Here is a 27,883-nt window from a genome sequence, read left to right as displayed (position 1 = left end):
CGCTGTCAGTGCATCCGAAGACCTACTGCTACACTGTTCACTGCAACATACCCCGTCGGGTTGACTTCCCACCAGGTGTGAACTGCATTTACAATACAGTTTTTTTCTGGACTCTGAGTGTCAGGGGGTGGTTGACATGTGTCCATTTTAACTGTTAAAGAGGAACTTTCTCAATCAATATGAACTATTTTTAATCCTTATGCTGCTAGTCAAAGGGCCTGTTGACACCAGGTGTGGGAACATGCGCAAAATCGCATGTTTTACTGCACCACTCAAAAACAATCTGTTATCTACAGACATGCACAGGTGCCATTTATTCTTAATGGCACCCCCACGCATCTGGCAAACGTGTGTGCGTTTGTGGCTGCCAAAGCATATGGTACCACAGTACCAGGGGCGGACTGATAACTCATGGGGCCCCCGGGCAATAGAAGATTATGGGGCCCCCAGGCAATCAGAGATTATGGGGCCACACAGTATACACACACACAGTATACAATCACTCAGTATACACATACATGTACACACAGTATACAAAGACAGATGTAAAAAAACCACAGATTTTTACATGCTGTTCCTGGTTTTACTGAGGCTGGCAACCCTGATGGGGCCCCCTAGTGGCCCAGGGCCCTCGGGCAGTGCCCGAGTGGCTCAATGGTCAGTCCGCCCCTGCACAGTACCATTCAGTTTGGTGTGGTGAGATTTTAAAAGCCTGTTCACCAGTGGCAGCCTGTCCATACGGGGCACAGGGGCACCACCCCCCTAATCCATGCGCCCAGCCCCTAATCTACATGCAGGGCACCGGACGCATGTATTTCAATGTTTTTTTTTTTTTTCCATTGATCGGTTTTTATTGAGATTTTACAGGTAAATACATGTAACAATGTGAACATTGTGCATCGTGCAACAACGTTGAGAAATGGTGAAATACACGAGAGAACATAGTTGTATCTAACATATTGTTTGTAAATTAGCTCAAGAATGATTTTCAACGTCTATGAACTCCTCTCCTTCCCTTACACCCCAATCCAAAGAGAAAGCGCCTCTTAAGTATCAATGATTTATTCAAGTGATAAAAGCATATGTAAACACTTACATTAAGGCTGACGAATAACAGCTTCCATAGAGAACTAATCCCGGTGTTCGTCAAAAAATCCCAATGGTGTGGGGCTGGATGGATGCCGAGCAGATGGCCGCGGACCTCCGCTCGGAAGCGCCGGCTGTGTGTGCGGTATAGTGAGGGAATCACTTCCGCGTTCCAACAGGTCACATGGGTGATGACGTCACTCGGGTAGTTCAGATTCTCTGGGGTCCACTACGCGTTTCTGAGCATGCACGAAGCTCGTAACGGGCATGCGCGCTCCTTTATCAAGTGTCACATGCCCATTATGAGCTTCGTGCATGCTCAGAAATGCGTAGTGGACCCCAGCGAATCTGAACTACCCGAGTGATGTCATCACCCATGTGACCTGTTGGAACGCGGAAGTGATTCCTTCACTATACCGCACACACAGCCGGCGCTTCCGAGCGGAGGTCCGCGGCCATCTGCTCGGCATCCATCCAGCCCCACACCATTGGGATTTTTTGACGAACACCGGGATTAGTTCTCTATGGAAGCTGTTATTCGTCAGCCTTAATGTAAGTGTTTACATATGCTTTTATCACTTGAATAAATCATTGATACTTAAGAGGCGCTTTCTCTTTGGATTTTTTATGTATACATGGAGAATTGACTTCACTCAACGGGAAGCTGCCCTTGGTATCCTGGTTGCATAGATCCCCCTGGCTCCCACATCCATCTACATTACGGATGATCTACATATCATAGACTCTTTTCTGGACTATTTTTATGGGCCACTGTTTATTATTTATTAATTATTTATCATTTTTTATCCATTTTTTATTCCTTCCATAGTTTTTTATCCTTTCTATAGATTATTTTACCTATCACTGTATAGATAGAGAGAGATATATATTTAGATACTTATTTTTAACGTCATTTTACTGTTATATCCACGGACTTGAGCGCTGCTACATCATATATCTTGACACCCCAATCGGGAGCCCTTTTGTGTCCCAGGAGGAGAGAAGAGTCGACGTGCAGAGGATTGGTGAGGATAAGTACCTCGTATAACTTGTATAACAAACATTCATGTACTTATGTAACCACTGGGACTAAGTTCAACTTACATAATGCTTGTCAAGAAGATAGTTAAACATATGCGATAGTACTACAGTACTGTTGTACCTTTAGACCAATTTAGCCAGGGACTCCAAGCTTTCCGAGTCTTTGTGGCTTGACCAATGCTGGCGGCCATTATAGTTTCTTAACTGTAATGTAAGTTTACTTGGTCAATAGTATGGGCAACTGTGGAGACCTTATCTGATTTCCACAGTCTCGTTAGGTTGAGTCTTGAGGCCAGTAGTATATGGGTTGAAATATGTCTAAAGGGATGAGGCAATTGATCAATTCTTAAATTCAGTACCGCTAGTTCAGGTGAGGGGAGTAATGTGTTGTTGGTTACGTTTGAAATGAGTTTAAATGTGTCTTCCCAATATGTCGTTATAGAGGGGTATGTCCAGAATGTATGGAAGATGTCTCCTTTAAACGCTTTACATCTCCAACATGTGTTAGAGGTTTGGTGATTGAAGGATGCTAACTTAGCAGGCGTCAGATACCACCGCAACGAGATTTTCTTTTTTTTGAACCACATGATTTTCTTTTTTTTTTAACCACATGATTAGAGCCTGAGGCTCTAATTGGCTTCAAATAAGGATGGTCTCGGGGCACAGAGCACTGCGCCCTGAGCCCACCCAGTTGTGTGACAATAGCAAATCAATATTCGCTATTGTCTTCCTGTTTCTCCTCCTGGCCAATCAGGAAGCGGGTCCTGAGACCTGATTGGCCAGGGAGTCTTAGGACTCCCAGCCAATTGGGTCTCAGGACCCACTGCCTGTTCGGTTGGGAGGAGAAGCAACGGCCCCAGAGCGAGGAGTAGCTGGAGCAGGGAGCAGCAGCCCTACCCCGGATCCTTGTCACCTGCCTCCTAAGGTAAGGAGGCCTCTGATCGCTGCCTTCTCATCCGTCTCCTGCGGGGGGGGGGGCTGGGGGGCTAATTGCTGCCTTCTCGTCCATCTCCCACAAAAAATATTGAGCGCCAGCCGCCACTGCTGCTTACACCAGCTGCATTGCTCAAAAACTCAACCTTCTGCAGACATGCTCAGGTGCCATTTATTCTTAAGGTAGTAGTAAACTCACTTTTTCATCTTTTGCCTACAGGTAACCCTGTAATAAGGCTTGTCTGTACGTATTGTGAATATCTCCAAAACTTGCACTGCTTAGAAGCTATTCAGAGTGCATGCAACCGGCCAAATCATTGGCGCATGCACTCTGAAGGTCCGGCATACCGCGCTGGACCTCATAATGTGCCAGTATGCAATGCATACTAGCCCATTATGACATTGCCTTGGAGGGGATTTTTTTTTTTCTTTAACTGCTGTTTACTACCGCTTTACTAGCACCCCCATGCATCTGTCAAATGTGTGTGCATTTGCGGCCACCAAAATGCACAGCACCAGTCAGTACTCTGTGCAGGCCAGTCAAGTTCCTGCACCCCAAACTCGCTCAACCATGTCTTTATGGACCTTGCTTTGTGCGCTGGTCCAAATCATTTGGTGGAGGGGGGATTATGGTGGAGGGTTGTTTTTTAAGGATTGGTCTTGGCCTCTTAGTTCCAGCGAAGGGAACTCTTAAGGCGTCAGCATACCAAGATATTTTGGACAATTTCATGCTCCCAACTTTGTAGGAACAGTTTGGGGATGACCCCTTCCTGTTCCAACATGACTGCACACCAGTGCACAAAGCAAGGTCCAAAAAGACATGGATGAGCGAGTTTGGGGTGGAGAACCTTAACTGGCCTGCACAGAGTCCTGACCTCAACCCGATAGAACACCTTTGGTATGAATTAGAGTGGAGACTTTGAGCCAGGCCTTCTTGTCCAACATCAGTGCCTGACCTCACAAATGCGCTTCTGGAAGAATGGTCAAACATTCCCATAGACACACTCCTAAACCTTGTGGACAGCCTTCCCAGAAGAGGTGAAGCTGTTATAGCATCAAAGGGTGGGCCAACTCAATATTGAACCCTACAGACTAAAGCAGGCCATACACGGTCGAATTTCGAACAAGCCTTCAATTTCACTGCATGTTGCTACAGAAAAGAATTTTCGTGGCTGGGAATCTTCTTTTCTCTCCGTAAATTTTCTTTTCTTATTACATTTCTCGCACGATTCTCCCATCATTGATTAGAAAATCGTTCGTTTTTCTAAAAATTTCCAACATGTCCGATTCCTAAAATTTGATTGCCGCACGAAAATCGGCCGTTGTTGCAGGCCACTAATGGTGCGAAATTCATCCGAAAATTCTTTCATACGATTTTCGAAAGAAAATTCTTACGAAATTCGAACCGTGTATGGCCGGCATAAGACTGGCATGCCTTTAAAGTTCATGTGTATATAAAGGCAGGTGTCCCAATACTTTTGGTAATATAGTGTATGTGTGAATGAGCACTAGCAGAACTAGCTGTAAAGGCCGTTCGCTAACTATTACTAGCAGATCATTTACATAATGTCCTTTTTCTCTTTAGATTTCCTGGTCCTTTAAACACGCCAGTCCAGTTTCCACACCGGGGTAATTATTTAAACAATCCATTCTGTACACATTGTGCAACAGCCAACAATTCAAGAGGCAAGGTTATCGCTCACCAACTGCAAACACAGCAGTTACAAAATACCCCGGGCCTGAAAAATACTAGAAGTGGGAGATTTTCTTGTAAAATAATTATTTTTGGGCATTTTAGCTTCTATGTGTATAGTGAAGAACGTATCTTTAGAATCCGTTTTTGGGTTAAAAAGATTTGTTAAAGCTGAACTGCAGGCCACTATAAAAGACACAAATGAATGCAGATCTGTAATCATTAACCACTTCAGCCCCGGAAGATTTTACCCCCTTCCTGACCAGAGCACTTTTTGCAATTCGGCACTGCGCCGCTTTAACTGACAATTGCGCAGTCGTGCGACGTTGTACCCAAACAAAACTGAAGTCCTTTTTTCCCACAAATAGAGATTTCTTTTGGTGGTATTTGACTACCTCTGCGGTTTTTATTTTTTGCGCTACAAACAAAAAAACAGCGACAATTTGAAAAAGAAAAAAAACGCAATTTTTTTTTACTTTTTGCTATAATAAATATCCCCAAAATATATAAAAAAAAATATTTTTCCCTCAGTTTAGGCCGATATGTATTCTTCTACATATTTTTGATAAAAAAAAAAAGCGCAATAAGCGTATATTGATTGGTTTGCGCAAAAGTTATAGCATCTACAAAATAGGGGATAGATTTATGGCATTTTTATTATTATTTTTTATTAGTAACTGCGGCGATCTGCGGTTTTTATCATGACTGTGACATTATGGAGGACACATCGGACACTTTTGACACTATTTTGGGACCATTGTCATTTATACAGCGATCAGTGCTATAAAACTGATTACTGTGTAAATAACACTGGCAGGGAAGGGATTAACCACTAGGGGGCGATGAATGGGTTAAGTGTGTCCTAGGGAGTGATTCTAACTGTGGGGGGAGAGGCCACCTAGGACATGACAGCGATCACTGCTCCCAATGACAGGGAGCAGTAGATCTCTGTCATGACACAAGGCAGGATGGGGAAATGCCTTGTTTACATAGGCACTTCCCCGTTCTACCTCTCCACACCGCAATCATGGGCCGCCGGAGAACATTGAGTTCCCGGGACCCGCAGGCACGCCCGAAAGGCGGCAAATTTAAAGGTACGTACCTGTACCCCCATTTGCCTGCCTGTTCCATTGTGCCAACGTATATCTGCGTGCGGCGGTCAGCAAGCGGTTAATACATCATTAATAAAAATGCAAGCAGTCTAAGAAGCTGAATTTGACTTGATGGCAACCTTTTGGAGACCCATGTATGGGAAAACTCAGACTGGGGGAGTGAGAAGAAACACAAGGCACCAAACCGTTCTGCTGCGCTGCAAGGAACATGTTAAAGGGGGAGAGAGCAGAGGGATGAGCTCATCAGTGTGCTGCTCCTCCTTTCACTATCCAGTTTCAAGGAGGGAGAAGGACAAGACCTGTAAGAGAAAAATCAGGTCTTCTGTCCTGCCAGACAGGACTGTGCTCGGTGGCAGATCTGTGTAAATCTCAGAACTGAATGGGCAGAAATACAAATCCTTTGGCAGGTAAAACATCTCCCATTTGTGTATTTAGCTGTTTGCTTGGCAGTCAGCTTTTAGGCAATGAATCTGTTACCAAATCATATAAACAACATACTAAAATACTATAAATTGTATTTGTCTCATTTAAAATGCTGAAAGACCACTTAAAAGAATAGTGTGGCCCCCTCTATAAAGGTATTTAAAAAATCTCGTACTTGTTTCTAATAATGTAGTGCCCCCCAGCTGTATATATTTATATATGATATGCTCTCTTTCAAATGGTGCTTTATGCATTTGAAGATACCTCCTGAGATCCAGTCTGTGCTGACGGTATGACAACTTTCAGACCTGGCAGAGTCCACAGGCAGCCCCAACTCACCAAGAAGACTCGGGCTCGGTTCACACTGCCGCGACTTACGGTGCGACTTTGCCAGGCAACTTCCTGGCGACTTGAGTACTACTTTGATAGAAGTGTAGAAAAGAATTTGCCTTGAAGTAGTACAGGAATCTTTTCTAAAGTCAGAGCGACTTCAGTAGGGGGAGGCTCGGAGTAAAACAAGAATGCCATAAGCTAAGGGCCTGGCATGACAGGGGTTAAAGGGGCTTGGGTATAGCTGCGGCAAGTGGGGCTATTTTAAAAGTAAGCAAGGAAAGAATTTAGGTGATTGGGTTATGATCAGAGATGGGTGGAGCTGTAGGGGGTTGTCTGGTAACTGAGTGGGGGTGGGCTTCAGTCGGAGGTCAGCAAGGAAGGAAGAACTTCCCACCCTCTCGCCCTGTATTTGTAGGTATCTAGGTTTTGGGTATTTTGGTTGTTGGGGGTAACTTGGTATGGGAAAGGCGGGTGAAAGGTCCCTTATGGGTTGTATGGGCACCAGGGCTGCCCCAAGACATAGTGCTGCCTGGGTCCAAGAATAAAATGCTGCCCCCACCCCCCCCAAAAAAAATTACGCCCACCAAAAGGCCCCCACATCCATTATTTTATATCATATTTAAAACGAAAATTTCATTTATCAGGTTCAGATTTAGATGCAACAGCACCTTGTCTATTTGCAAAATTATATGACATACTATTATGTTCAATTCCAAGGGGCGGGCTAGGACAGTATAGGGGCAGGCTAAGGAAGTATATAGACAGGCTAATGTAGTATATAGCCAGGCTAGGGTAGTATATAGACAGGCTAGGGTAGTAAATGGGCACGCTAGGGTAGTATATTGACAGGCTAGGGTAATATATGGACAGGCTAGGGCAGTATAGGGACAGGCTGGGGTAGTATATAGACAGGCTAGGGCAGTATAGGGGCTGGCTAGAGTAGTATAGGGGCAGGCTTTTGTAACCAGTAGTGTATGCCGTGGTGAATTAAATTATTGTACTGTTTTTGTACTTACCTGTTTTTCTTGAAAATTTCATTAAAAATTATTGAAAAGAAAAAGTGTCATGGAACAATGTGTCTTCTAACCTCTAAAGCCTCATACACACGATCGGACTTTGTACAAACTTACCCATGGATTTTTGTACAAAGGGCGCTGGCCATAAGTTTGTTTTGCATTCACACGGCAGAACTTTTTCAGCCAACTTTCACCAAATCACGTGGTTTTTCAGCTCTTTACCACCACCCTTTGGTCAACTTCTGTATTGTCTGATAGTGTCGATCTCGCCGCTTTTATCGGTGAGATTGACACCTTGCGAGCCGGGTTCACACTGATGCGGGGATCCGACTTAGATCCCCATCAATGCCAGGCACTGTGTTTGGTATAAATCATGAGGAGGAACTCCACACCAAATTTTAAATAAAAAAACGGCATACCAGGCCCTTAGGTCTGGTGTGGATTTTAAGAGGAACCCCCTACACCGAAAAAATGGCGTGGGGGTCCCCCCAAAATCCATACCAGACCCTTATCCGAGCACGCAGCCCGGCCGGTCAGGAAAGGGGGTGGGGACGAGCGAGCGCCCCCCCCCCCCCCCCGAGATGTACCAGGCCGTATGCCCTCAACATGGGGGGTGGGTGCTTTGGGGGAGGGGGGCACCCTGCGGCCCCCCCACCCCAAAGCACCTTGTCCCCATATTGAAGTGGACAAGGGTCTCTTCCCAACAACCCTGGCCATTGTTTTTCGGGGTCTGCAGGCGGGCGGCTTATCGGAATCCGGGAGCCCCCAGATCCCAGCCCCCCACCCTATGTGATTGAGTATGGGGTACATCGTACCCCTACCCATTCACCTAGGGAAAAAAGTGTCAATAAAAAAAACACACTACACAGGTTTTTAAAGTAATTTATTAGGCAGCTCCGGGGGTCTTCTTCTGACTTCGGGGGTCTTCTTCCGACTTCGGGGGTCTCTCCGGCCTCTTCTCCCGATGTCGGGTTCTTCTCTGCTCTCTCCGGCCTCTTCTCCCGGTGTCCGGTTCTTCTCCCGGTGTCCGGTTCTTCTGCCGGTCTCCTCCTTTATCTTTTGCTTATTTGCCGCTCTCTTGCTAGCGGTGGCCCGTTCTTCTTCGTCGTCTTCCCCCTCTTCTCTTCTTCCGATGTTGACACGATGCTCTCTCCCGCTGTAATGCTGTGTGAGCGCCTTGCAATGACTTATATAGGCATGGGGCGTGGTCACCGGGTGATGTCATTCGATGACCCCGCCCCCTTATGACGTCACAGTCCCAGCATGCCCCTAGCAAGAGTTTGTCCGATGGAGCAAACACACGGTCGCATGTTGCTCCAAGACAGCTAATTTGCATGTTTGTCGTCAAAAAGTCCGATCGTGTGTATGGGCCTTAAGTGATTTCAATGACCTATTCGGTCCATATGTAGCACAGGTTGTGTAGTGTCCGATGTTTTATGGAAAAATAAAAATCCCTGTACTTTTCCTATTTTAGGAAATAGGTAGACAATCTGTTTGGTTTTTAAATGCCATATGTGTCTACTTTAAAGTGCACCTCCGGCCTTGCAGGGCAAAGTAAGAGGTTCATGGTAACGCAGACCTTCACAGATTCCAGGGGCATAGATAAGGAAGTGGGGGGAAGTAAGATGCTCAAAACCCTCCCCAGAGTATCTATTGTGCAGCTGCCTCTCCTGCCACTTGTCAGGTCTGACACAGGCATCTGTAGTTCAGAGCAAGGGAGGATTTCCTTATCTCCTCCTGGGATCTGAAACATGACATAGGACCACCACTCACTTGGAACTGCCTGGTTTGACTGGTGGGCATTACATAGAGGGAGGAGATCTGTACTGAGAGGAGAGCAGTATTGGGAGGAGAGCTGTATTAAGGGAAGGAGGAACTGACCTGGGGGAGCTTCACTAAGAGAAGGGAACTCTGTACTAGGGGTAAGAATCTGTACTGGAGAAGAGATCTTTCCTGGGGGAAGCTTTACTAATGGGGAGAGATTTCCATTGAGTGGAGCTGTATTAAGGAGGGCAGATATGTACTGGCGGGGGAAATCTGTATCGGGTGGCATGGTGGGGGGGGGTAGATCTGTACTAAGAGAAGCTGTACTAGGGGGGAGATCTGTATTCGGAGGAAGTTGTACTAAGGGTGGATCTGTACTGGGGGAGCTGTACTAAGGGGGTGAGCTTTACTGGGGGGAAGATCTGTACTGGTTCTGGACTCCTAACCTTGGCACACTGTGTGTTATACACACTTGACCCTGAGGCTTTGTGCGTTCTGCAATCCTGAACCCTGCACTCTATGTTTTTTGCAATCCTGATGCCTGCACTCTGTGCGTTGCACACTCCTGACCCCTGTGCTCTGTGTATTATTTTTCCTATTTTCCTCTGGCTGCCCAGGATTAAACCCCTTTAAGAAAAAATAAATTAAAAATCTACAACCCTGACAGATTTATATTAGCTTTCTTACACCCCCCTGTCACTCTGTTCAGCCACCAGGAGCAAAGGAAAGATACTTACAATGAACTCCACATCCACAGTTCGGGCATCAGGCTCCAAAAAATGTCCAGTGATGAAGAGACGGTACTTTACTAAAAACAAATAATACAGAAGACCGGAATCAATATAGAATCACACATGTTGCCAGTTCTTTTATCCTTAGATTGTGACTTGTGAAGGGGGAGAAGACCCTAACATTTATTGTGCTTCCAAGCATTCTACACAATTATCCACCCCATCTCTACTTCTGGTTCCATCTGCAAAGCTTGACAGGCCTTTATTGGCCGCATATGTTTGGTGAGTGAGCATTTTTACCACACGTGTTGAAGCACCTGGCTGGAATTAAGGAAAAAATACACTATATTACCAAAAGTATTGGGACGCCTGCCTTTACACGCACATGAACTTTATAATGGCATCCCAGTCTTAGTACGTAGGGTTCAATATTGAGTTGGCCCACCCTTTGCAGCTATAACAGCTTCAACTCTTCGGGGAAGGCTGTCCACAAGGTTTAGGAGTGTGTCTATGGGAATGTTTGACCATTCTTCCAGAAGTACATTTGTGAGGTCGGGCACTGATATTGAATGAGAAGGCCTGGCTCACAGTCTCCACCCTAATGCCGCGTACACACGACCGGACTTTCCGGCAGAAAAGGTCCGACGGAATAATTCCATCGGACATTCCGATCGTGTGTGGGCTTCATCGGACTTTTTCTTTCGAAAATTCTGCCGGACCTAGAGATAGAACATGTTTTAAATCTTTCCGATGGAATCAGTTCCTATTGGGAAAACCGTTCGTCTGTATGCTATTCCGACGGACCAAAAACGATGCAAGGGCAGATATTGGCTACTGGCTATTGAACTTCCTTTTTCTAGTCCCGTCCTACGTCATCGCGTTCTAAACTATTGGACTCTGGGGTGATCGTGTGTAGGCAAGTCCGTTTCAGTGGAACGCCATCGGAACTCCTTTGAAAATACCGTCAGAGTTTATTCTGCCGGAAAGTCCTGTCGTGTGTATGCAGCATAATTCATCCCAAAGGTGTTCTATCGGGTTGAGGTCAGGACAGATAATGTTCCCACTACTTCTAAATAATATAGATTTACAAAGACATTTGATGTACACTAAGTTTAGTTATATATTTTTTTTGCCTGTAGGCGAATATATTTAACGTTTTTAAAAATATTTTAAAATAACTTTTTCTGTGCACAGGATTAAACTGAAATAAAGGAAAATGTATATAAGATTCATTCAAAAGCAAAACAACATAAAAAAAATCAACGCAGAAACTTTGCTGCTGAAAGGGAGTCAGCTTTACATGTCCCACGCTTCAAGGATTACAGCTTTGCCTGGTCTTGATATGTTCAACAAAATTCAAGTAAAATGAACACTTCATTCTCTTGTTTGTCTTGCATGACCGTAATATTTATTGTAAAGATATACAGGCATGCACAGACAGACATAAAAAACCCCCCAAAAAAACCTTAGCGTATTTCGCACAAAGTGTTTAATCGTAAGGATGCTTATTTTTAAAGCTGAGCTCCAAGTATGATCCAACTTGGACCAATGTAAGTATGCAGTTCTACTACAGTCATAGCCAAACAGCTTCCCTTCTACACACTGACCACCGGGGGGGTCGTACGCTCGACACCGCCACCATTCCTAGCACTTCTTGTATTTTTTTCAGTAAATACAAGGTGTTCTCTGATTGGAGGAAGTGGAAATTGTGATGCCACTTCCCCTTCTCTTCACAACCTCCAATAAAAGAACTGATTATATTAATTGGACCAACTACTACAGTGATTGTCAGTTTACCCAGCAATCCCTCAATAATTATGCAGTAAAAATACCTTCCAACCTGAATTTTAGCTTAAAGCGAAACGCGTACTGGAGGAAAAGAGGGACAGAAGCAGGGCAATCTTGTCATTTCCATGCAAGCCCCTGCAGAACCTGCGATGTGCTGAGATCTAAAAGACTGCAGGTAAGCTACGTGTGGCTATTGACTGATATGGCTATCAGTGTTGCCAGAATGTAAGCAGCTACAGCAGCAGCAAAGTAGACAATAGGTATTTAGAAAATGGCTTAAGTATACAGAAAGCCTTGTCTTAGGCCAGCCATACACGGCGCAAATTCACACACTTCCCCCATCAACACAGACAGTGCTGACTTGGGAATCAACTATTGTCTTCTCCCAGTGGGAGGGCGAGGGGAGCTATCCCCGCTGGAAGAAGACAATGATTATCGCTAGTGGCTATAGCAGCCATTAGGGATAATCGTAAAGGAATCTGGCAGGCTGGCTGTACCCAACTTGGGTTGATCGATCAACTTGGTATATTCAGCCTGCCCATTAATGGTTCGAATCTCAGTCGTTTAATTTGAACTGTGTATGGCCGGCCCTACTGGTATGGGCAGTCTACATCACATATGTGATTTTATAGTTTGACCACAGTTCTACCTTAGTAGCAGAGAATCATATTCATTCAAGTTCTTCGTTGTTCCCTTGAAATCTTCGAGTCTAGACTTTGATTTGTGCCTGACCACCAACTGTTTGATATGGTGGCCTTGAAGGTCTTTAGTTCGTTATCAAGCTTACTATGTGACTTTCAAGGTACTGATGTGGCTCAATTGTAAGGATGAGCTCAGGCATGTTCGCACAGCCCATGTGCAGAGCCCGCCAGGAAGTCGGCACTGCGCTGCGCTAGTCACAGGCAGTGAGACATTTCCTGATCTCTGCAGCCGCGCATCGGGACAATGTCTCACTGCGTGTTATTAGCGCAGCGCAGTGCCGACTTCCTGGAGGGCTCTGCACGTTGGCTGTGAGAACACGCCTGATCTCATCCTTACTCAATTGTAGAGCTACTGAATGGACAATTACAAAACTTTAATGAAATGCACGTGGGCTGTGCAAACACGCCTGAGCTCATCGTTACTCAATTGTAGAGCTACTGAATGGACGATTACAAAACTTTAATGAAATGTTAATTGGAAAATCAATTTACTGATAAACCCAGCAGAGGGAACAATACATCAATTGTCATCTTTACAGTAAATGTCTCTTTCTGGATGAAGGTTTATTACAAAATGGCTAAGCAACATAGCATATTACCCAGAGTTCCAGGGTTGTAGATAGGCTTGTCTGTCTGTATGAAGATGTATCCACTGTGGAAGGACAACAAAACGACTTTCTGAAGGGAGCACTCATTCGACCTCACCACCACAGACGCATATTGTTTCTTATCTGTGTCTTTAAGCAAATCTTTGCCAGGAAGCTACGGAACAAAAAGATCATTATTTCATTATTTTTACTTAAAGTGTATACAAACCCTATCATTAAACTTCTTTTTTTTTTACTCCTTTTTGGTCTCCTAAATATACTAATAAAAGCGTTTTGTTGTGTTTGTTTCATAGATGCAAAAATACCAGTTGATTTGGTCTGAAATCTTGTGAGCTGATAACTTCCTGTTTTTTCTGACTATAAGCAGGGAGAGGTTATGGAGATGAGGAGGGATGGAGAGGAGACAAGGAGGCGTTTTGGAGATGATGAGGGGTTATCGAGAGGGGGGGGGTAGAAGATGAGGAGGGGTTATGGAGATGGGGAGGGGTTATAGAGATGAGGAGGGGCAGGAGATGACCAGGGGTTATTGAGGTGAGGGAAGGTAGAAGATAAAGAGGGGTTGGAGAGATGAGGAAGATGGGGGGTATACAGATGTGGAGGGGAGATGGGGGGGTTATGGGGAGGGGGAGGAGATGACGATTGTTTTTTTTTTGAACGGACGGGTGTTACACTGTCCTCCACTAGGAAGGACTGTACGCTGATGCCCGGGGCGTTAGGCTCCTGACAGGGACTGAGGTACTTAGGCCGAAACCAGACGGACTCCTTTCTCTGGAGGGTCTGCCGAAACAGACCCACCCAAGTACTCGGTGGGACTTCCCTGAAGGGAGACCCCATGAGAGAGAGCGAACCAAGCCAAAAGGCCTATATCCCCCCCTCCTCCTCCCAAGACTTTCAGGGTAGGCCCGAGGACCCACACCCTACTCATCACACAGTGACAAAATGTGTACACACCAAACAAAAGAAAAAAAAAAGTGACAAACACAGGTTCAAAATAATTCGGAAAGTGGGGAAAAGGAAGTGGGAGAAGTGAAATACAATGCAATACAATGGCCAGGCTCTTCGGCCAGGAATAAAAATTTCCCCTGGTCCTAGCTAAAAGGCTCGGCCCTACAGGCAGGTGGGAAAAACATGTGTATAGTGAAGTGACCATGGTGCCATAAATCAAAGTGACCCTCACTCACAGTGATTGTACGGCACCCCTGAACTGCCACTTCAGGGGCACATTCACCACAGGCCTTTCTTCCCAAACCTGACCAACAACCCAGACCACAGCAGCCCCCACTCCTGGCAGGAAGGCATAAAGTTCTGAGAGCTTGGTGAGAGCCCTTTACCATCAGGCTCTACCGTCGCTCCCATCACTCCTTCGTAATTATATTCGGGGAATACTAACCGCTCCTCCACCCCCAGTAAGAGAGGAGCCGTGTTCTCTCCCGAAAAACTGACCGGAGCTAGAGCTACCCCAATCTAGGCCAGAAGGCCAGGGATCCGACCCTCTGGTCAGACCCAAATGCAGCACCCATCCTCACCAGGCGCACCCTTCCGGACGGCTCAGATTCGGCTCGCTGACGTCTCTAAAGGCGCCCAGACACCGGCCACTACCGAAACCGCCCTTCCAGGTGCAATGACACCATTGGATTTGTATATGACCTCCCCACACTAGGGACTAGCATAGCGCCTCCTCTAGCAACTGATAAGAACAAATACTACACTTGATCTTAGCCAAAAGGCCGAGAAGCGAGATGACGATAGGTTATGGAGATGAGGAGGGTAGAAGATGTGGAGGGGTTATTGAGATGGGGAAGGGTTATGAAGATGAGGAGTGGGGAGGGGATGAGGAGGAGTTATGGAGTTGAGGAAGGGGAGGAGATGATGAAGGGTTATGGAGATGATGAAGGGTTATGGAGATGAGAAAGGTTTATGAAGATGAGAAGGGAGAGGAGATGACGGGGATTTATCGAGATGAGGGAGAGTAGAAGATGAGAAGGAGTTATAGACATAATGAAGAAGAAGGGTGGATATGAGGAGGATTTATGGAGATGAGGAGGTTTTAGAGATGAGGAGGGGGAGGAGATGACCAGGGATTATGAAGATGAGGGAATGTAGAAGATGAAGAGGGGTTGTAGAGATGAGGAGGGGTATGGAGATGAGGAGGGGTTATGGGGATGAGGAGGGGGGAGGAGATGAAGATGGGTTATGGAGATGAAGGGGGTAGAAGATGAGGAGGGATTATAGAAATGAGTTGGGGGGAGGGGCGTGGAGATCAGGAGGGGGTATGGAGATGGGGAAGAGTTATGAAGATGGTAGGGGTGGGGAGGAGATGAGGGGGGGTTTGTTATGAAGATGGAAAGGGGTTATTGGGATGAGTAGGGGGAGGGGATGATGATGGATTATGGAGATAAGGGGGGTAGAAGATGAGGAGGGATTATAAAAATGAGGGGGGCTGGGGGCGTATGGAGTAGGGATGGGTGAATGGTTTGTCCCAAGCATAAGTTCGGGCCAAACTTTCGCTGTTCAGACTTTCGGCGAACAGCCGAACAATGCATTGCGGCACTGAACAGTACATTGAAAGCCCTGATTGGCTGAAGCAGTGAAAGCTTCAGCCAATCAGGGCACAGAGCACTGTCAGAGTCATGATTGGACACTGTCATCATGACTTTATCCAATCACGGCTCATTCCCGCCCCACAGTATAAAAGTATTCTTTCAGTAGCAGCCATTTTCAGTGTGATTTCGGCGTGGAGAGAGATAGAACAGGGGTCTGTTCAGTACTATTAGTTAGTTAGTGTGCTATACTGTGCTATTTTGCTTCAATTGTCAGTGTAGAATATTAGTTTAGTTTCAGTCTAAGGATAGTGTGAGTGTAGTTAGGAGGACCATCATTCAGCTTTGCCTAGTGTGCAGCTAGAGTAGGGACAGCTCAGATAGTCTCACTGTAGTGTAGTGAGACCGTGTCATTCACACATACATTAGTGTAGGGTAGGAACAGTTCAGATAGCGTCAGTTTAGTGTCGGTTGAACACCGTCTATTTGATTGCGTTAGTGCCAGTTTAACGCCATTTACTTCTGTGTGCGTTACTGCCAGTTTAACGCCATATAGTTTTGTGTGCGTTACTGCCAGTTTAACGCCATATAGTTATGTGTGCGTTACTGCCAGTTTAACGCCATATAGTTCTGTGTACGTTACTGCCAGTTTAACGCCATATAGTTCTATTGAATTACCAACTATGCTGCCAGTTGATATGTGAATTGACCATGCTAAATACCATTGCTATGTGCTGACCATGTATACATTTATGAACATGATGGTACTACTGTTATGCCCCGTACACACGGTTGGACTTTGTTCGGACATTCCGACAACAAAATCCTAGGATTTTTTCCGACGGATGTTGGCTCAAACTTGTCTTGCATACACACGGTCACACAAAGATGTCGGAAAATCTGATCGTTTTAAACGCGGTGACGTAAAACATGTACGTCGGGACTATAAACGGGGCAGTGGCCAATAGCTTTCATCTCTTTATTTATTCTGAGCATGCGTGGCACTTTGTCCGTCGGATTTGTGTACACACGATCGGAATTTCCGACAACTGATTTTGTTGTCGGAAAATTTTATCTCCTGCTCTCCAACTTTGTGTGTCGGAAAATCCGATGGAAAATGTCCGATGGAGCCCACACACGGTCGGAATTTCCGACAACACGCTCCGATCGGACATTTTCCATCGGAAAATCCGACCGTGTGTACGGGGCATTCTGCATATGTACAAATATGGTAACATTTATCCGTTGACTTTTTTATATGAATTATACTACTGTTATGTATTTATATACTTTTTACTCCAATAATTAAACTTGACCATTTTCATCTACACGAGTCAACCACTTAATTTAAGTCCCAATTTTCCCTCTTTTTGTCTCTTTGAACCTGAGATGGAGGTACATGTGCCTCATTTAAACTCTCCATTTATACTGCATTTGCAACAGGGTTGGAGGTGGTTGACTTTGTTTGGCAGTGTTCCCCTGCCATCTATGTGTAGTTCTTGTCCTTTGTGGCGAGACCGTGTCAAATCCATGCCTATTCATTTGGTGGCAGTTATCTCAGTATGCCAACAGTTCCGGCGGTGAACACAGGTGTTGCAGTCCCGAGTCTATGTTTTTGACTGATTTCCGGGAGCTGCGATGCACTCTGCGTGCTCTCCCTCTCACCCTTCCCCTCTGTCCTCCGGGGGGCGGGGAGGCTTTCCACAGCGCATCAGCGCCACGCACCGTGGCTCTGTGTGTGGCATCATATTATGGTGGCACGGTGGGGCTGTGTGTTGTTCCATCTGCCCGACAGTAGGGGTTTTGGCGCTCTGCCATGGGCGGCGTATGCAATGCGTGCGTGGGCCCCTCCCCACATTTTTCATGCGCGTGACATTGGTGGCGGCCCCCCCCCCCGGGCATACATAAGATGACTCCCTGAACGCAGTTCCTCTCTCCTAACACACATGTGGAATGCCGCACCTTTTGGAAGCTCTTTCCTTTTTTTAAATCTCTATTCAAGGTAATATTATCCCAGCATGTCTCCCCCTCTCTCCTTTATCTTTCTCATTATTTTGGTTAATGGACTCTCCATAGTACTCAGTACAGTACACTTGAGGTGGTTAATACCACCACCTCAATCGTACACTATATCTCACCCTTCTATTTGGGTCTCTATTCCCACATCACTTTCACCAACTAATGGTCACTTTACTCATCCAATATAGGTCACATCAAAACCTCCATTCCTTTTCACCATTCTGGACATACTTTTGAGATGAGAGGTCTGCATTTTTGGGAGTTCTGCGTGTGTGCCACCCTGGTTATGGGGTACATGACCACCTCAGCTACCCGGAACGGACCACTCTTATGGCCCTGGTTCTGCATACACTACACTCCGTCGCTACCTGTGGCACGTAAGCGCTCAGGGTTGACGACATTGTCTTGTCCTGTAGTACTTACCCTAATATTAGAATTAATTTTAACTATATTCTACGTTATATGTTTTTATAGATACCCTATAACATCCGCCCCTGAAGAAGTGTTTTTACACAGAAACACGTCGGGCTCTGAGGATGTAGCTATGTGCTTTATTAGGATATATATCTGGATACACCATTCATTTTTGAATTTATTGAATTACCAACTATGCTGCCAGTTAATATGTGAATTGACCATGCTATATGCCATTGCTATGTGCTGACCATGTATACATTTATGAACATGCTGGTACTACTGTTATGCATATGTACAAATATGGTAACATTTATCCATTGACTTTTTTATATAAATTATACTACTGTTATGTATTTGTATACTTTTACTCCAATAATTAAAGTTGACCATATTCATCTACATGAGTCAACCACTTCATTTAAAGTCTCAAATTTCCCTCTTTTTGTCTTATAATTCTGTGTGCGTTACTTCCAGTTCAATGCCATATAGTTTTGTGCGTTACTGCCAGTTTAACGCCATTTAGTTCTGTGTGTGTTACTGCCAGTTTAACGCCATTTACTTCTGTGTGTGTTACTGCCAGTTTAATGCCATATAGTTCTGTGTGCGTTACTGCCAGTTTAATGCCATTTACTTTTGTGTGCGTTACTGCCAGTTTAACGCAATTTACTTCTGTGTGCGTTACTGCCAGTTTAATGCCATATAGTTTTGTGTGCGTTACTGCCAGTTTAACGCCATATAGTTTTGTGTGCATTACTGCCAGTTTAACGCCATTTACTTCTGTGTGCGCTACTGCCAGTTTAATGCCATATAGTTTTGTGTGCGTTACTGCCAGTTTAATGCCATTTACTTTTGTGTGCGTTACAGCCAGTTTAACGCAATTTAATTCTGTGTGCGTTACTGTCAGTTTAACGCCATATAGTTTTGTGTGCATTACTGCCATTTTAGCGTCATATAGTTTTGTGTGCGTTATTGCCAGTTTAACGCCATATAGTTCTGTGTGCATTACTGCCAGTGTAACGCCATATAGTTCTGTGTGCGTTACTGCCAGTTTAACGTCATTTACTTTTCTGTGTGTTACTACCAGTTTAACGCCATATAGTTCTGTGCGTCACTGTACATTTGGCGCATTATATTGCAGTATATTATAGTGTGTCTGGAGTGTGTCTGTGTAGTGTGAGTACTCAAATTAAAGTGCACCAAACACCTCTTTACATTGATTAAAGCGCATCTACGTACAGATTTCAACTTCCTCTTTACATTTGCTGCACGTGTTCTCTTGGCACTGTAAGGGTGCCAGCAACAAATGTGTCCACAGGCAAAGGTGGACGTAGTGGTCAGTCCTCAGGCAGGGCATCATTTCCTCTGTTTAGTAAGTTTGCCCATGCTATCCAGCCACAGCATGCAGAGGAGGTGGTGGACTGGCTTACTAACCCTTCTTCATCCTCCTCATCCTCTGTCATGCAAGCAGAGACAAGTGTGCAGTCCCCTGCAGTTGCCAGAGTGGATAAACCTGCCTCCTTGTCCACATCTATTCCTGCCATAGCCCCAACATCAGCCATTGAGGAGTCAGCTGAGTTATTTGACCACAGCGTCAGTCACTTGCTCCTTGATGATGCCCAGCCATTACTGGATTCAGATGTTGGTTCTGAGGTTGAGGATGACAGGAACATGAGCCTAGAGAGAGGGAGGAACACTGGTAGACAAATTGGCATTCATGTTCCCCAAGCCACAGCGTATTGCCAAGTTGTCTCCAGTGGTAATGATGAAGATGGAGGAGATGAAGATGGAGATGGAGTTGATGATGATCATGATGAGGTCACTGATGTGACTTGGGTGCCAGATAGAGCAGAGGAGGAAACTGAAGGTGAGGCGGCAAAACCCCAAGAAAGCCAACATCAAGAAAGAGTAGAGAGCAGCCACCCTATTCCATCACATTCTGCAGCTGTTATCTCCTGGTCCACTCCCCAAAGCTCAGTTGTCTGGGCCTTTTTCAGCACATCTGCATCAGATCGCACTGTTGCTATCTGCAAACTGTGTCTCAGGCACATCAAACGTGGCAAAAACACCAACCATTTGGGTACCACATGCTTAACAAGGCATTTAAGGTCCAACCACTCAGCCCGTTGGCAAGAGCCCCTAAAAGCCACACAAAAGGGGCACAAATCTGTCCCTCCTCCTCCTTACCCGCTTCATTCTGCCCCTGCTATACCGAGTCATTACCTCTCAGCAACCTCCACTGACAGGGATGATTGTATAGCACAGGGTGTCCCAGGTCCTAGCAGCACATCTGCCAGCAGCACACCACCAGCTGTAGACTGTAGCCGGCAAATTTCTCTGCCCCATCTGCTGCAGCGGAAAAAAAAATACAGTCCCTGCCACCCACATACCCAGCATCTAAATGCAAGCTTGTCAAAGCTGTTGGCTCTCCAACTTCTGCCTTTCAGCCTGGTGGATTCTGCACCCTTCCATGAATTTGCACAATGTGCTGCACCACAATGGCAGGTTCCCAGTCACTACTACTTTTCATGTAAGGCGGTTCCATCTCTCTACCATCATGTGGAAGGGAATGTTCTGGCATTGTTGGGCAAGGCAGTCAGTCGTAAAATCCACCTTAATGCTGACACGTGGTCCAGCAAGCATGGACAGGGACGGTATATTTTGTTCACAGCACACTGGCTAACACTGCTTGCAACTCGAAAGGATGCAGAACAGGGCTCAGTGCTGCAGCTTGTTGTGTCCCCACATCTCCATACAGCTGGTGGTGATGAGGCTCTACCCTGCTTCTCATGGGCAACCTCATGCTTCAAAGCCTGCAAAAGGACCCAAGAATATGTTGCATAAAGGAGAAGGATGATTACTGGTTGGCAACCCTCCTTGACCACCATTATCAGGGGAAGGTCTCATAACTCATCCCATCCCCACAGAGAGTGCAGAAGCTAAGATTTCTTGAGGACACATTAAAAAGGATTTTATTGAACATTTTTCCTGACTCCAGTAGGTTAAAGTGTCGTGAAAAACGTCATTTTGAGTCTTCTGTTGGTCAAGAGAGGAGCGTAGGAGAAGGCGTCTGCCTAAGTGAGGCATTTCGTAATTTTTTTAGTCCTCGCCGCCCAGGGCTGTCAGCTTCCACATTCCATTGGCAGCGTCTGCATCACATGGTGGACGATTACCTTGGGGCCAAAACAGAGATGGAGAGCTTTCCAGCTGACGATCCACTGACTTACTGGGTCATGTGAATAGACCACTGGCCAGAACTTGCCCAGTATGCTATTGAGTTGTTGGGCTGCCCTGCATCCAGCGTGCTTTCAGAACAGGCATTCAGTGCTGCAGGAGGTTTCGTTACTGATCATAGAATGCGTCTGTCCACAGACTCCGTGGATCGTTTGACTTTTATAAAAATGAATCAGTCCTGGATTACCAGCTATGAAGCCCCTGATGCCGATGTCACTGATTAAGTTTTTTTGGAATGTGGAATCTCTGTAGGACTTCGAGGCTGCCTAGCTTTGAGGGTGTTCAATCAGTTCATCTGAAAAAATGTATTTGGTATAGGTTTCATGGGCACAATTAACACCAAAAGACCAATTTTTCAGCACCTGTTTGACAGGTGCATATCATTGCAATTTGTTACAGCAAGAGTACCTCTATAGGGTTACGTTGGGAAGGCGCCACTGACACCCAAAGACCAATTTATCTGCACCTGTTTGACAGGTGCATATCATTGCAATTTTTTACAGCAAGGCCAATTCCTGCTTTCATCAAGATTACCTCTATAGGGTTATAGTGGGAAGGCGCCACCGACACCCAAAGACCAATTTTTATGCACCTGTTACATCTATACAAAGTCAAAGTGACACCAGAATGTATACCAAAAATCTCTAATCTTGTTCCCAGTGGACTACATTGTGGCCTCATCATACACACTGGCTCCCCAGCTGTTGCTGAGCAAAATAAAGGCATCTTGCAGGGAAAATTTCATCTTTTTTTGGCTTCATAAATGCAATTATTTCTGCAGCAGATTCTAGACATGGTACAGATCTGCCACTTTACAGGTAGACCAAGGGGACCCCCCATGCACTATATTGGAAGGAATTTTTAATTCTTAGGCTTCACTTTAAAAATTTAAAAAATCACTGGTCATTTATAAATGACGTTTTTCACAAACTTTTTTTTTATTGATACATGTCCCCCAGGGCAGAACCCTGACCCCTATAACCATTGTATGCCCAATTACTTGCATATAAGCCTTCAAAATGGGCACTTTTGATTTTTGATATTTGGGTCCCATTGACTTTAATGGGGTTCGTTATTCGGGTCCGAACTTTCGCGATGTTGGAAAATTCTGGTGCGAACCGAACAGGGATCCGTTCGCCTATCCCTAGTATGGAGATGAGGAGGGGTTATGGAGATATGGAGATGGGGAAGGGTAATCAAGATGAGGAGAGGTAGGAAGGAGATGAGGAGGGGTTATGGAAATGATGAGGGGGAGGAAATGACGAGGGGATATGAAGATGAGGGAGTAGAAGATGAGGAGGGGTTATAGAGATGAAGAGGGATGTAGAGGTATGGAGATGAGGAGGGGTTATGGAGATGGTAAAGGGTTATGGAGATGAGGAGGGGTGAGGAAATGAAAAGAGGTCTCTGTTCTTTGTAATCTACCCCGTTTCCCCGAAAATAAGACCTAGCGTGATTGTCGGTGATGGCTGCAATATAAGCCCTACCCCCCAAATAAGCACTACCCTGTTTCCCCAAAAATAAGCCCTGCCCTGAAAATAAGACCTACAAGGACTTTAACTAGGGCTTATTTGGGGGGTAAGGCTTATATTGCAGCCATCACCGACAATCACGCTAGGTCTTATTTTCGGGGAAACAGGGTATCAGAATTAAAGTTGGCAGGGCTGACACCACGTGCTTTGAATACCAGAGCCAAAAATACACTGTGCTGTCATGTCAAAGAGGAAGGTAGGAGCACACTATATTTTTGGTACATACACAGGTTTTTTCCTGCACTTTAAAGGATAAATATGGGAAAAATACATCGCAGAAATGTACAAAAAATGATTTTTTTTTTAACTTTCACCTTGACATACACTTTAAAAACAGAAATTCACAAAAAAAGGTTTGTGAAATGCAATATCATTTTCTATGATAATTTGAATCCCCAATGCTTTATTTTGCTTGATGCTTGTTTTTTTTTTTTTGTATCTCCCACTGGATGCAGTGTATCGTAGCTCCTACCTGTGCCTCTTTTGCAAGGACTTTCCTTTTTTTGGAATCAAATTCCTCAATTCCTCTTTCCTCCTCAGTTGTCCCTCTTTTTAGTCTGCTGTATAGACCTCTATATCAAATGTATTATTTAATCACCAACAGTGGTATACTAAACATTAATGAGCTTGGGTTCGGTCTGAACTAGGTTGGATTTGAACCTGGAAGTTAGCTGTATTGCTGGACCAATGAGCTGTGGGAAGGAGATTTCCTGCCTCACAGCTGCATCTATACAAAAGGGAGGGGATGCTCATAACATCATTAACTAAATATGGCCACATGGCATTGTCCTATATGTGGCCATATTAGGTCATTGATGTCCCACTTGTGCAGCTGCAGGTGGGGATTTTCCCACTGCAGCTCATTGGTCCAATGGAGCTTCCTGCAGGCTTGGGAATATTACACAAAAGCTTTTATCCAACCTTCGTATCATTGCATTTTCTTTTTTAAAAGCTGGTATATAGAAAAAGTAGTGGAAAAAGTAACTGGTGGGTTTTACTGATTATTGTCTCCATATTAATTTGTCGTGATTTATGGAACTGGTGGCATGGCTGGGATGTGTCTTTTGCCTACATAGTTTGTTCTTATGTGTGTTTCTCTTTCCCATGTGGGTGAAAAGGACGCTGCTCTCCCAACCAGCCCATGTGAGATAAAGGCATAAAGGATCTTTCACAAACCACATTCACTGATGCATTTTTCTGATTATTTTCTCCATATTAATTCATCATGATTTATGCAACTGGTGTTTTTCTTCCTCCCTGTGGGTGTAAAGAATGCCGCTCTCCCGAGCAGCCTATGTGAGATTAAGGTAAGAATTGGCCTCAGCTCCTCTGCAAACCACTCCCACTGATGCATTTCACCTCGCCCACTGGGGCTTAGTAGTCATAGAGGTGTAAACTTCAAGCAAGTCAGTTGTTCTTGCATCAATAACCGCTGTGGGAAGCCAGATGCATAAGAACCACTGTCCTGCTTCAAGCTCTTTCCTCTATGACTAAGCCCCAGTGGAAGGTGCGAAACACATCAGTTGGCATGGTTTGGGGAGGAGCGATGGCTGAGGTCGCTTCTTACTTTTATCTCACATGGGCTGGTCAGGAGAGTGGCGTTATTTTCACCCACATGCCTAATACTTTTGGATGAGTCTGTCCGAACATCAGCACCCCTTCTCCTGGAGACCTAAGGGGAAGTATCTCTCTTCCTGCTTCAGAGCGGCACTCCAAGTTTATTTTCTCTTTCCCATCTCAGAAAGTTTGAGCTATTGGTGTGCATCAAAGGAAAGATCCTTCTTGAATGCTCAACTCCTACTCTAGCCATAACTTTACTTATTTGGTTTTAGGTAGAGCAAGATTTGGAGTCTTTGTGAGGTTCCTACTGCTATGTTTCTTTGCTAGAGATCCTGACTTACCACGCCTTGTTCTGCCTTGTCTTTGGGTGTATGCCCATCTGGGTAGAGGCAAATCTAATATCACAGAGTATACTAAGCAGCGTTGTCAAACTCTGGTGCCCAATGGACTGCCCAGTCATATTTAGACACACTGCACAACTGCTATAGAAGACTATGGAAGTAAAGGTGCGATGTCTTTTGGTCCATTAACTAAAGATGTCATTTGGGCTTTTGAAACAAAAAGCAGTTTGAAACAAAACAGTTATGTTGATAGGACATTTGTAGTGATGTCTAGCTTTTTTTCAGCAGGAGCACGGGGGAGAGCAGTTCTGGCACCGCCAGCAAGCACTGAATGTATGTAATGGCAATGAGTGCTGGGTTGTGATGCACAGTCTATTGATACTGGCTGCAGGGGGATCTATTTTTGCAGGAGAGAAGGAGTTATTGTGGCTGGGGAGGTCAATTGTCGCTGGAGGAGATCTAATTCTGTGGGGGGAGGGGAGGGGGGGGTGGTGGTTGGGGGGTCTTGGTTGTCTATTGTTGCTGGGGAGGTCTATTGTTTTTGCAGGGGGTCTTATGTTGCTGGGGGGGGTCAGTTGTTGCTGGGAGGGATCTACTGTCTCTGGCTGCTGGAGGGTCTATTGGTGCTGTCTGCAGGGAGATCTGTTGTTTCTGCTGGGGGTCTAGTGTGTTGTGGGTGGTCCATTGTTGCTGGGGGGTGGGAGGGATCTATTGTTGCTCGCTGCAGGGGATCTATTTTACTGCTTTTCTTATTATCATTAACAAATTCCCTACAAATTACTTAGTGCCACAAATCTTACTTGGTTTTGTATTCTCTAAATGGGGTGGTACTGGGAGGTGGATATGGGGGGGAACCAAGGAACGGTGCTCAGAGGTGGGTAGGGGGCAGAGACAAGGGGTGACTGTGAAAATTCTGCACCTATTCTCTGGGAAAAAAAGCCCTGTCTACAGCATATTTTATGTGCTGCTGCTTCTGAACCCAACCATCTGCTGTAATCTCACCTTTATATCGACTTTTCCAAGGAAGCCATTGGCGCTGTTCAGTGAAACTTTTGCTTTTGCCATCTCACGTAATTTCAGTGGGAAATCCTGAATAACAATTTCTGCATCAAACGGCGTGCTCTGTAACTGTGCGTCCACTATGATAGTCACCTGGGTCTCCATCCGCAGGATGCTGGGCATGATCAGGGCACATCTGTTGGGGAAGAAAGGACCCATGTCAGTGCCTGTCTCGCAGGCTGCAATCCTGAGCAGTTTAGTTGTGATGTATATACAGTACAGTACATAAAACTAGCATAAATACCAGGATCTGCCTTGGTATCAGGGCTGGTTGTACTGAAATCAATTCATAAATCTACTTCAGTACAACCAGCCTGCCAGGTTTTTTTGTATGCAATTACTGCTGGCGGCTATAGCAGCTGCTAACATTGATCATTGAGTTCTGCTGGTCGGGAAGGCTCACCACCGGCAGAACACAATAGCACTACTGGAGGGATTCCCCCTTTAACACTGATTGATGGGGGAACTGAGCGATTTTCTTTCCTTCCTTCCATGATGGAAGGAAAAAAAGTCATATCATCTATGACCTCCTTAAAGTGATTTAAAACCTCAAGTTTTTTCATTTTAAGCATTACTGTGAAAAACCTTCTGTGTTGCAGCTCCCCCCTGCCCCCCTCCCCTTTTTCTTACCTAAGCCCAATCCGATCCAGCGATGTACATGAGCGCAGCAGCTCCAGCCGATGCCTCTCTCCCCACTGAACAGATTGATAGCAGCAGGAGCCATTGGCTTCCGCTGCTGTCAATCAATTCCTGTGACACGGGAGCCGGGGGCGGGGCCGAGTCCCGTTGTCTGTTCTCCTGGGGGCACCCGATGAAGAGGAGGGGCCTGAAGCGCCAGCACAGCACCCCAGAAGAAGAGGATTTGGGCTGCTCTGTGCAAAACTATTGCACAGAGCAGGTAAGTATAGGCATGTTTGTTATTTTTATTTAAAAAAAAAAAAAAAGAGGAGGGTTTACAACCACTTTAAATACTAGCAACCAGTCAGGTTCTGCTGGGTGCACATGTGCTGACAAGGAACATGCAGATAGGAGGAGAGCAATGTTGCTGACTTATCAGTGTGTTGCTGCTCCTTTATTGTCCAATCAGCTGGCTGGGGGTGGGGAGATGACACCTTAAAATGGCTCTAAAGGTAAAAGTTTTTTTTTTTTTAACCTTAATGCATTCTGCTTGCTATGGGGGTACTTGGCGGGGGGGGGGGCAAGGAGTGCCAGCGGGAGACCCTAGAAGAAGAGGATTGAGGCTGCTCTGTTCAAAACCATTACACAAAGCAGGTACAGTAGGTAAGACATGTTTTTTTTTTTTTTTAATTCTTATGCCGCGTACACACGGTCAGACTTTTCATCTACAAAAGTCCGGCGGACGCCGACAGACTAAAGCTGGCTGACAATCCGATCGTGTGTGGGCTTCCCCGGACTTTCAGCGGACTTTTCCAGCCTCAAATCTGACGGACTTTAGATTTAAAACATGCTTCAAATCTTTACGTCGTAACTCCGCCGGACCCAGAAATCCGCTCGTCTGTGTGCTAGTCCGACGGACAAAAACCCACGCTAGGGCAGCTATTGGCTACTGGCTATCAACTTCCTCATTTTAGTCCGGTGTACGTCATCACGTACAAATCCGTCGGACTTTTGTGTGATTTTATGTAGGCAAGTCCGTTCATAAGAAAGTCTGCCGCAAGTCCGCCAAAAGTCCGACAAAAGTCCGTCGAAAGTCTGTCGGACAGGTTGTCGGACTTTTGTAGCCGAAAAGTCCGACCGTGTGTACGCGGCATTAGGTTTAAAATTGCTAAAGGCCTTGTCACGTTGCCGTGCTGTGGTAACACACATTGGATAAAATGCAATGCCATTCACTTGGCACTAAACAAAGGGTGGCAGAGCACCGACATGCATTTGGGTGCTGAATACGCCTTTACTGGTGAGTTTTGGTGCATTAGGTCAGTGGTTCTCAACCCCGT

The 27,883-nt window shown here is 45.4% G+C and overlaps 1 protein-coding gene and 1 pseudogene across 1 annotated transcript in view; both read right to left on the bottom strand.

Moving 5' to 3' along the window:
* Positions 1-27,883, bottom strand: part of LOC141133447 (complement C3-like) — a 174,436-nt gene that overhangs the window by 130,924 nt on the left and 15,629 nt on the right. The window contains exons 2-4 of the mRNA XM_073622829.1: positions 25,872-26,064; positions 13,221-13,383; positions 10,139-10,209 (exon numbers count right to left, since the gene is read on the bottom strand). Of these exons, the coding sequence (XP_073478930.1) occupies positions 10,139-10,209; positions 13,221-13,383; positions 25,872-26,064 (427 nt within the window). The remainder of the gene's footprint in view (positions 1-10,138; positions 10,210-13,220; positions 13,384-25,871; positions 26,065-27,883) is intronic.
* LOC141135836 (U2 spliceosomal RNA) lies at positions 14,859-14,968 on the bottom strand (annotated as a pseudogene).

This window comes from Aquarana catesbeiana, linkage group LG03, assembly GCF_042186555.1.
Source record: "Aquarana catesbeiana isolate 2022-GZ linkage group LG03, ASM4218655v1, whole genome shotgun sequence".
Taxonomy (NCBI): Eukaryota; Metazoa; Chordata; class Amphibia; order Anura; family Ranidae; genus Aquarana; species Aquarana catesbeiana.
The sequence above is the reverse complement of the archived record's forward strand: the minus strand, read 5'-3'. Positions and strand labels throughout refer to the sequence as shown.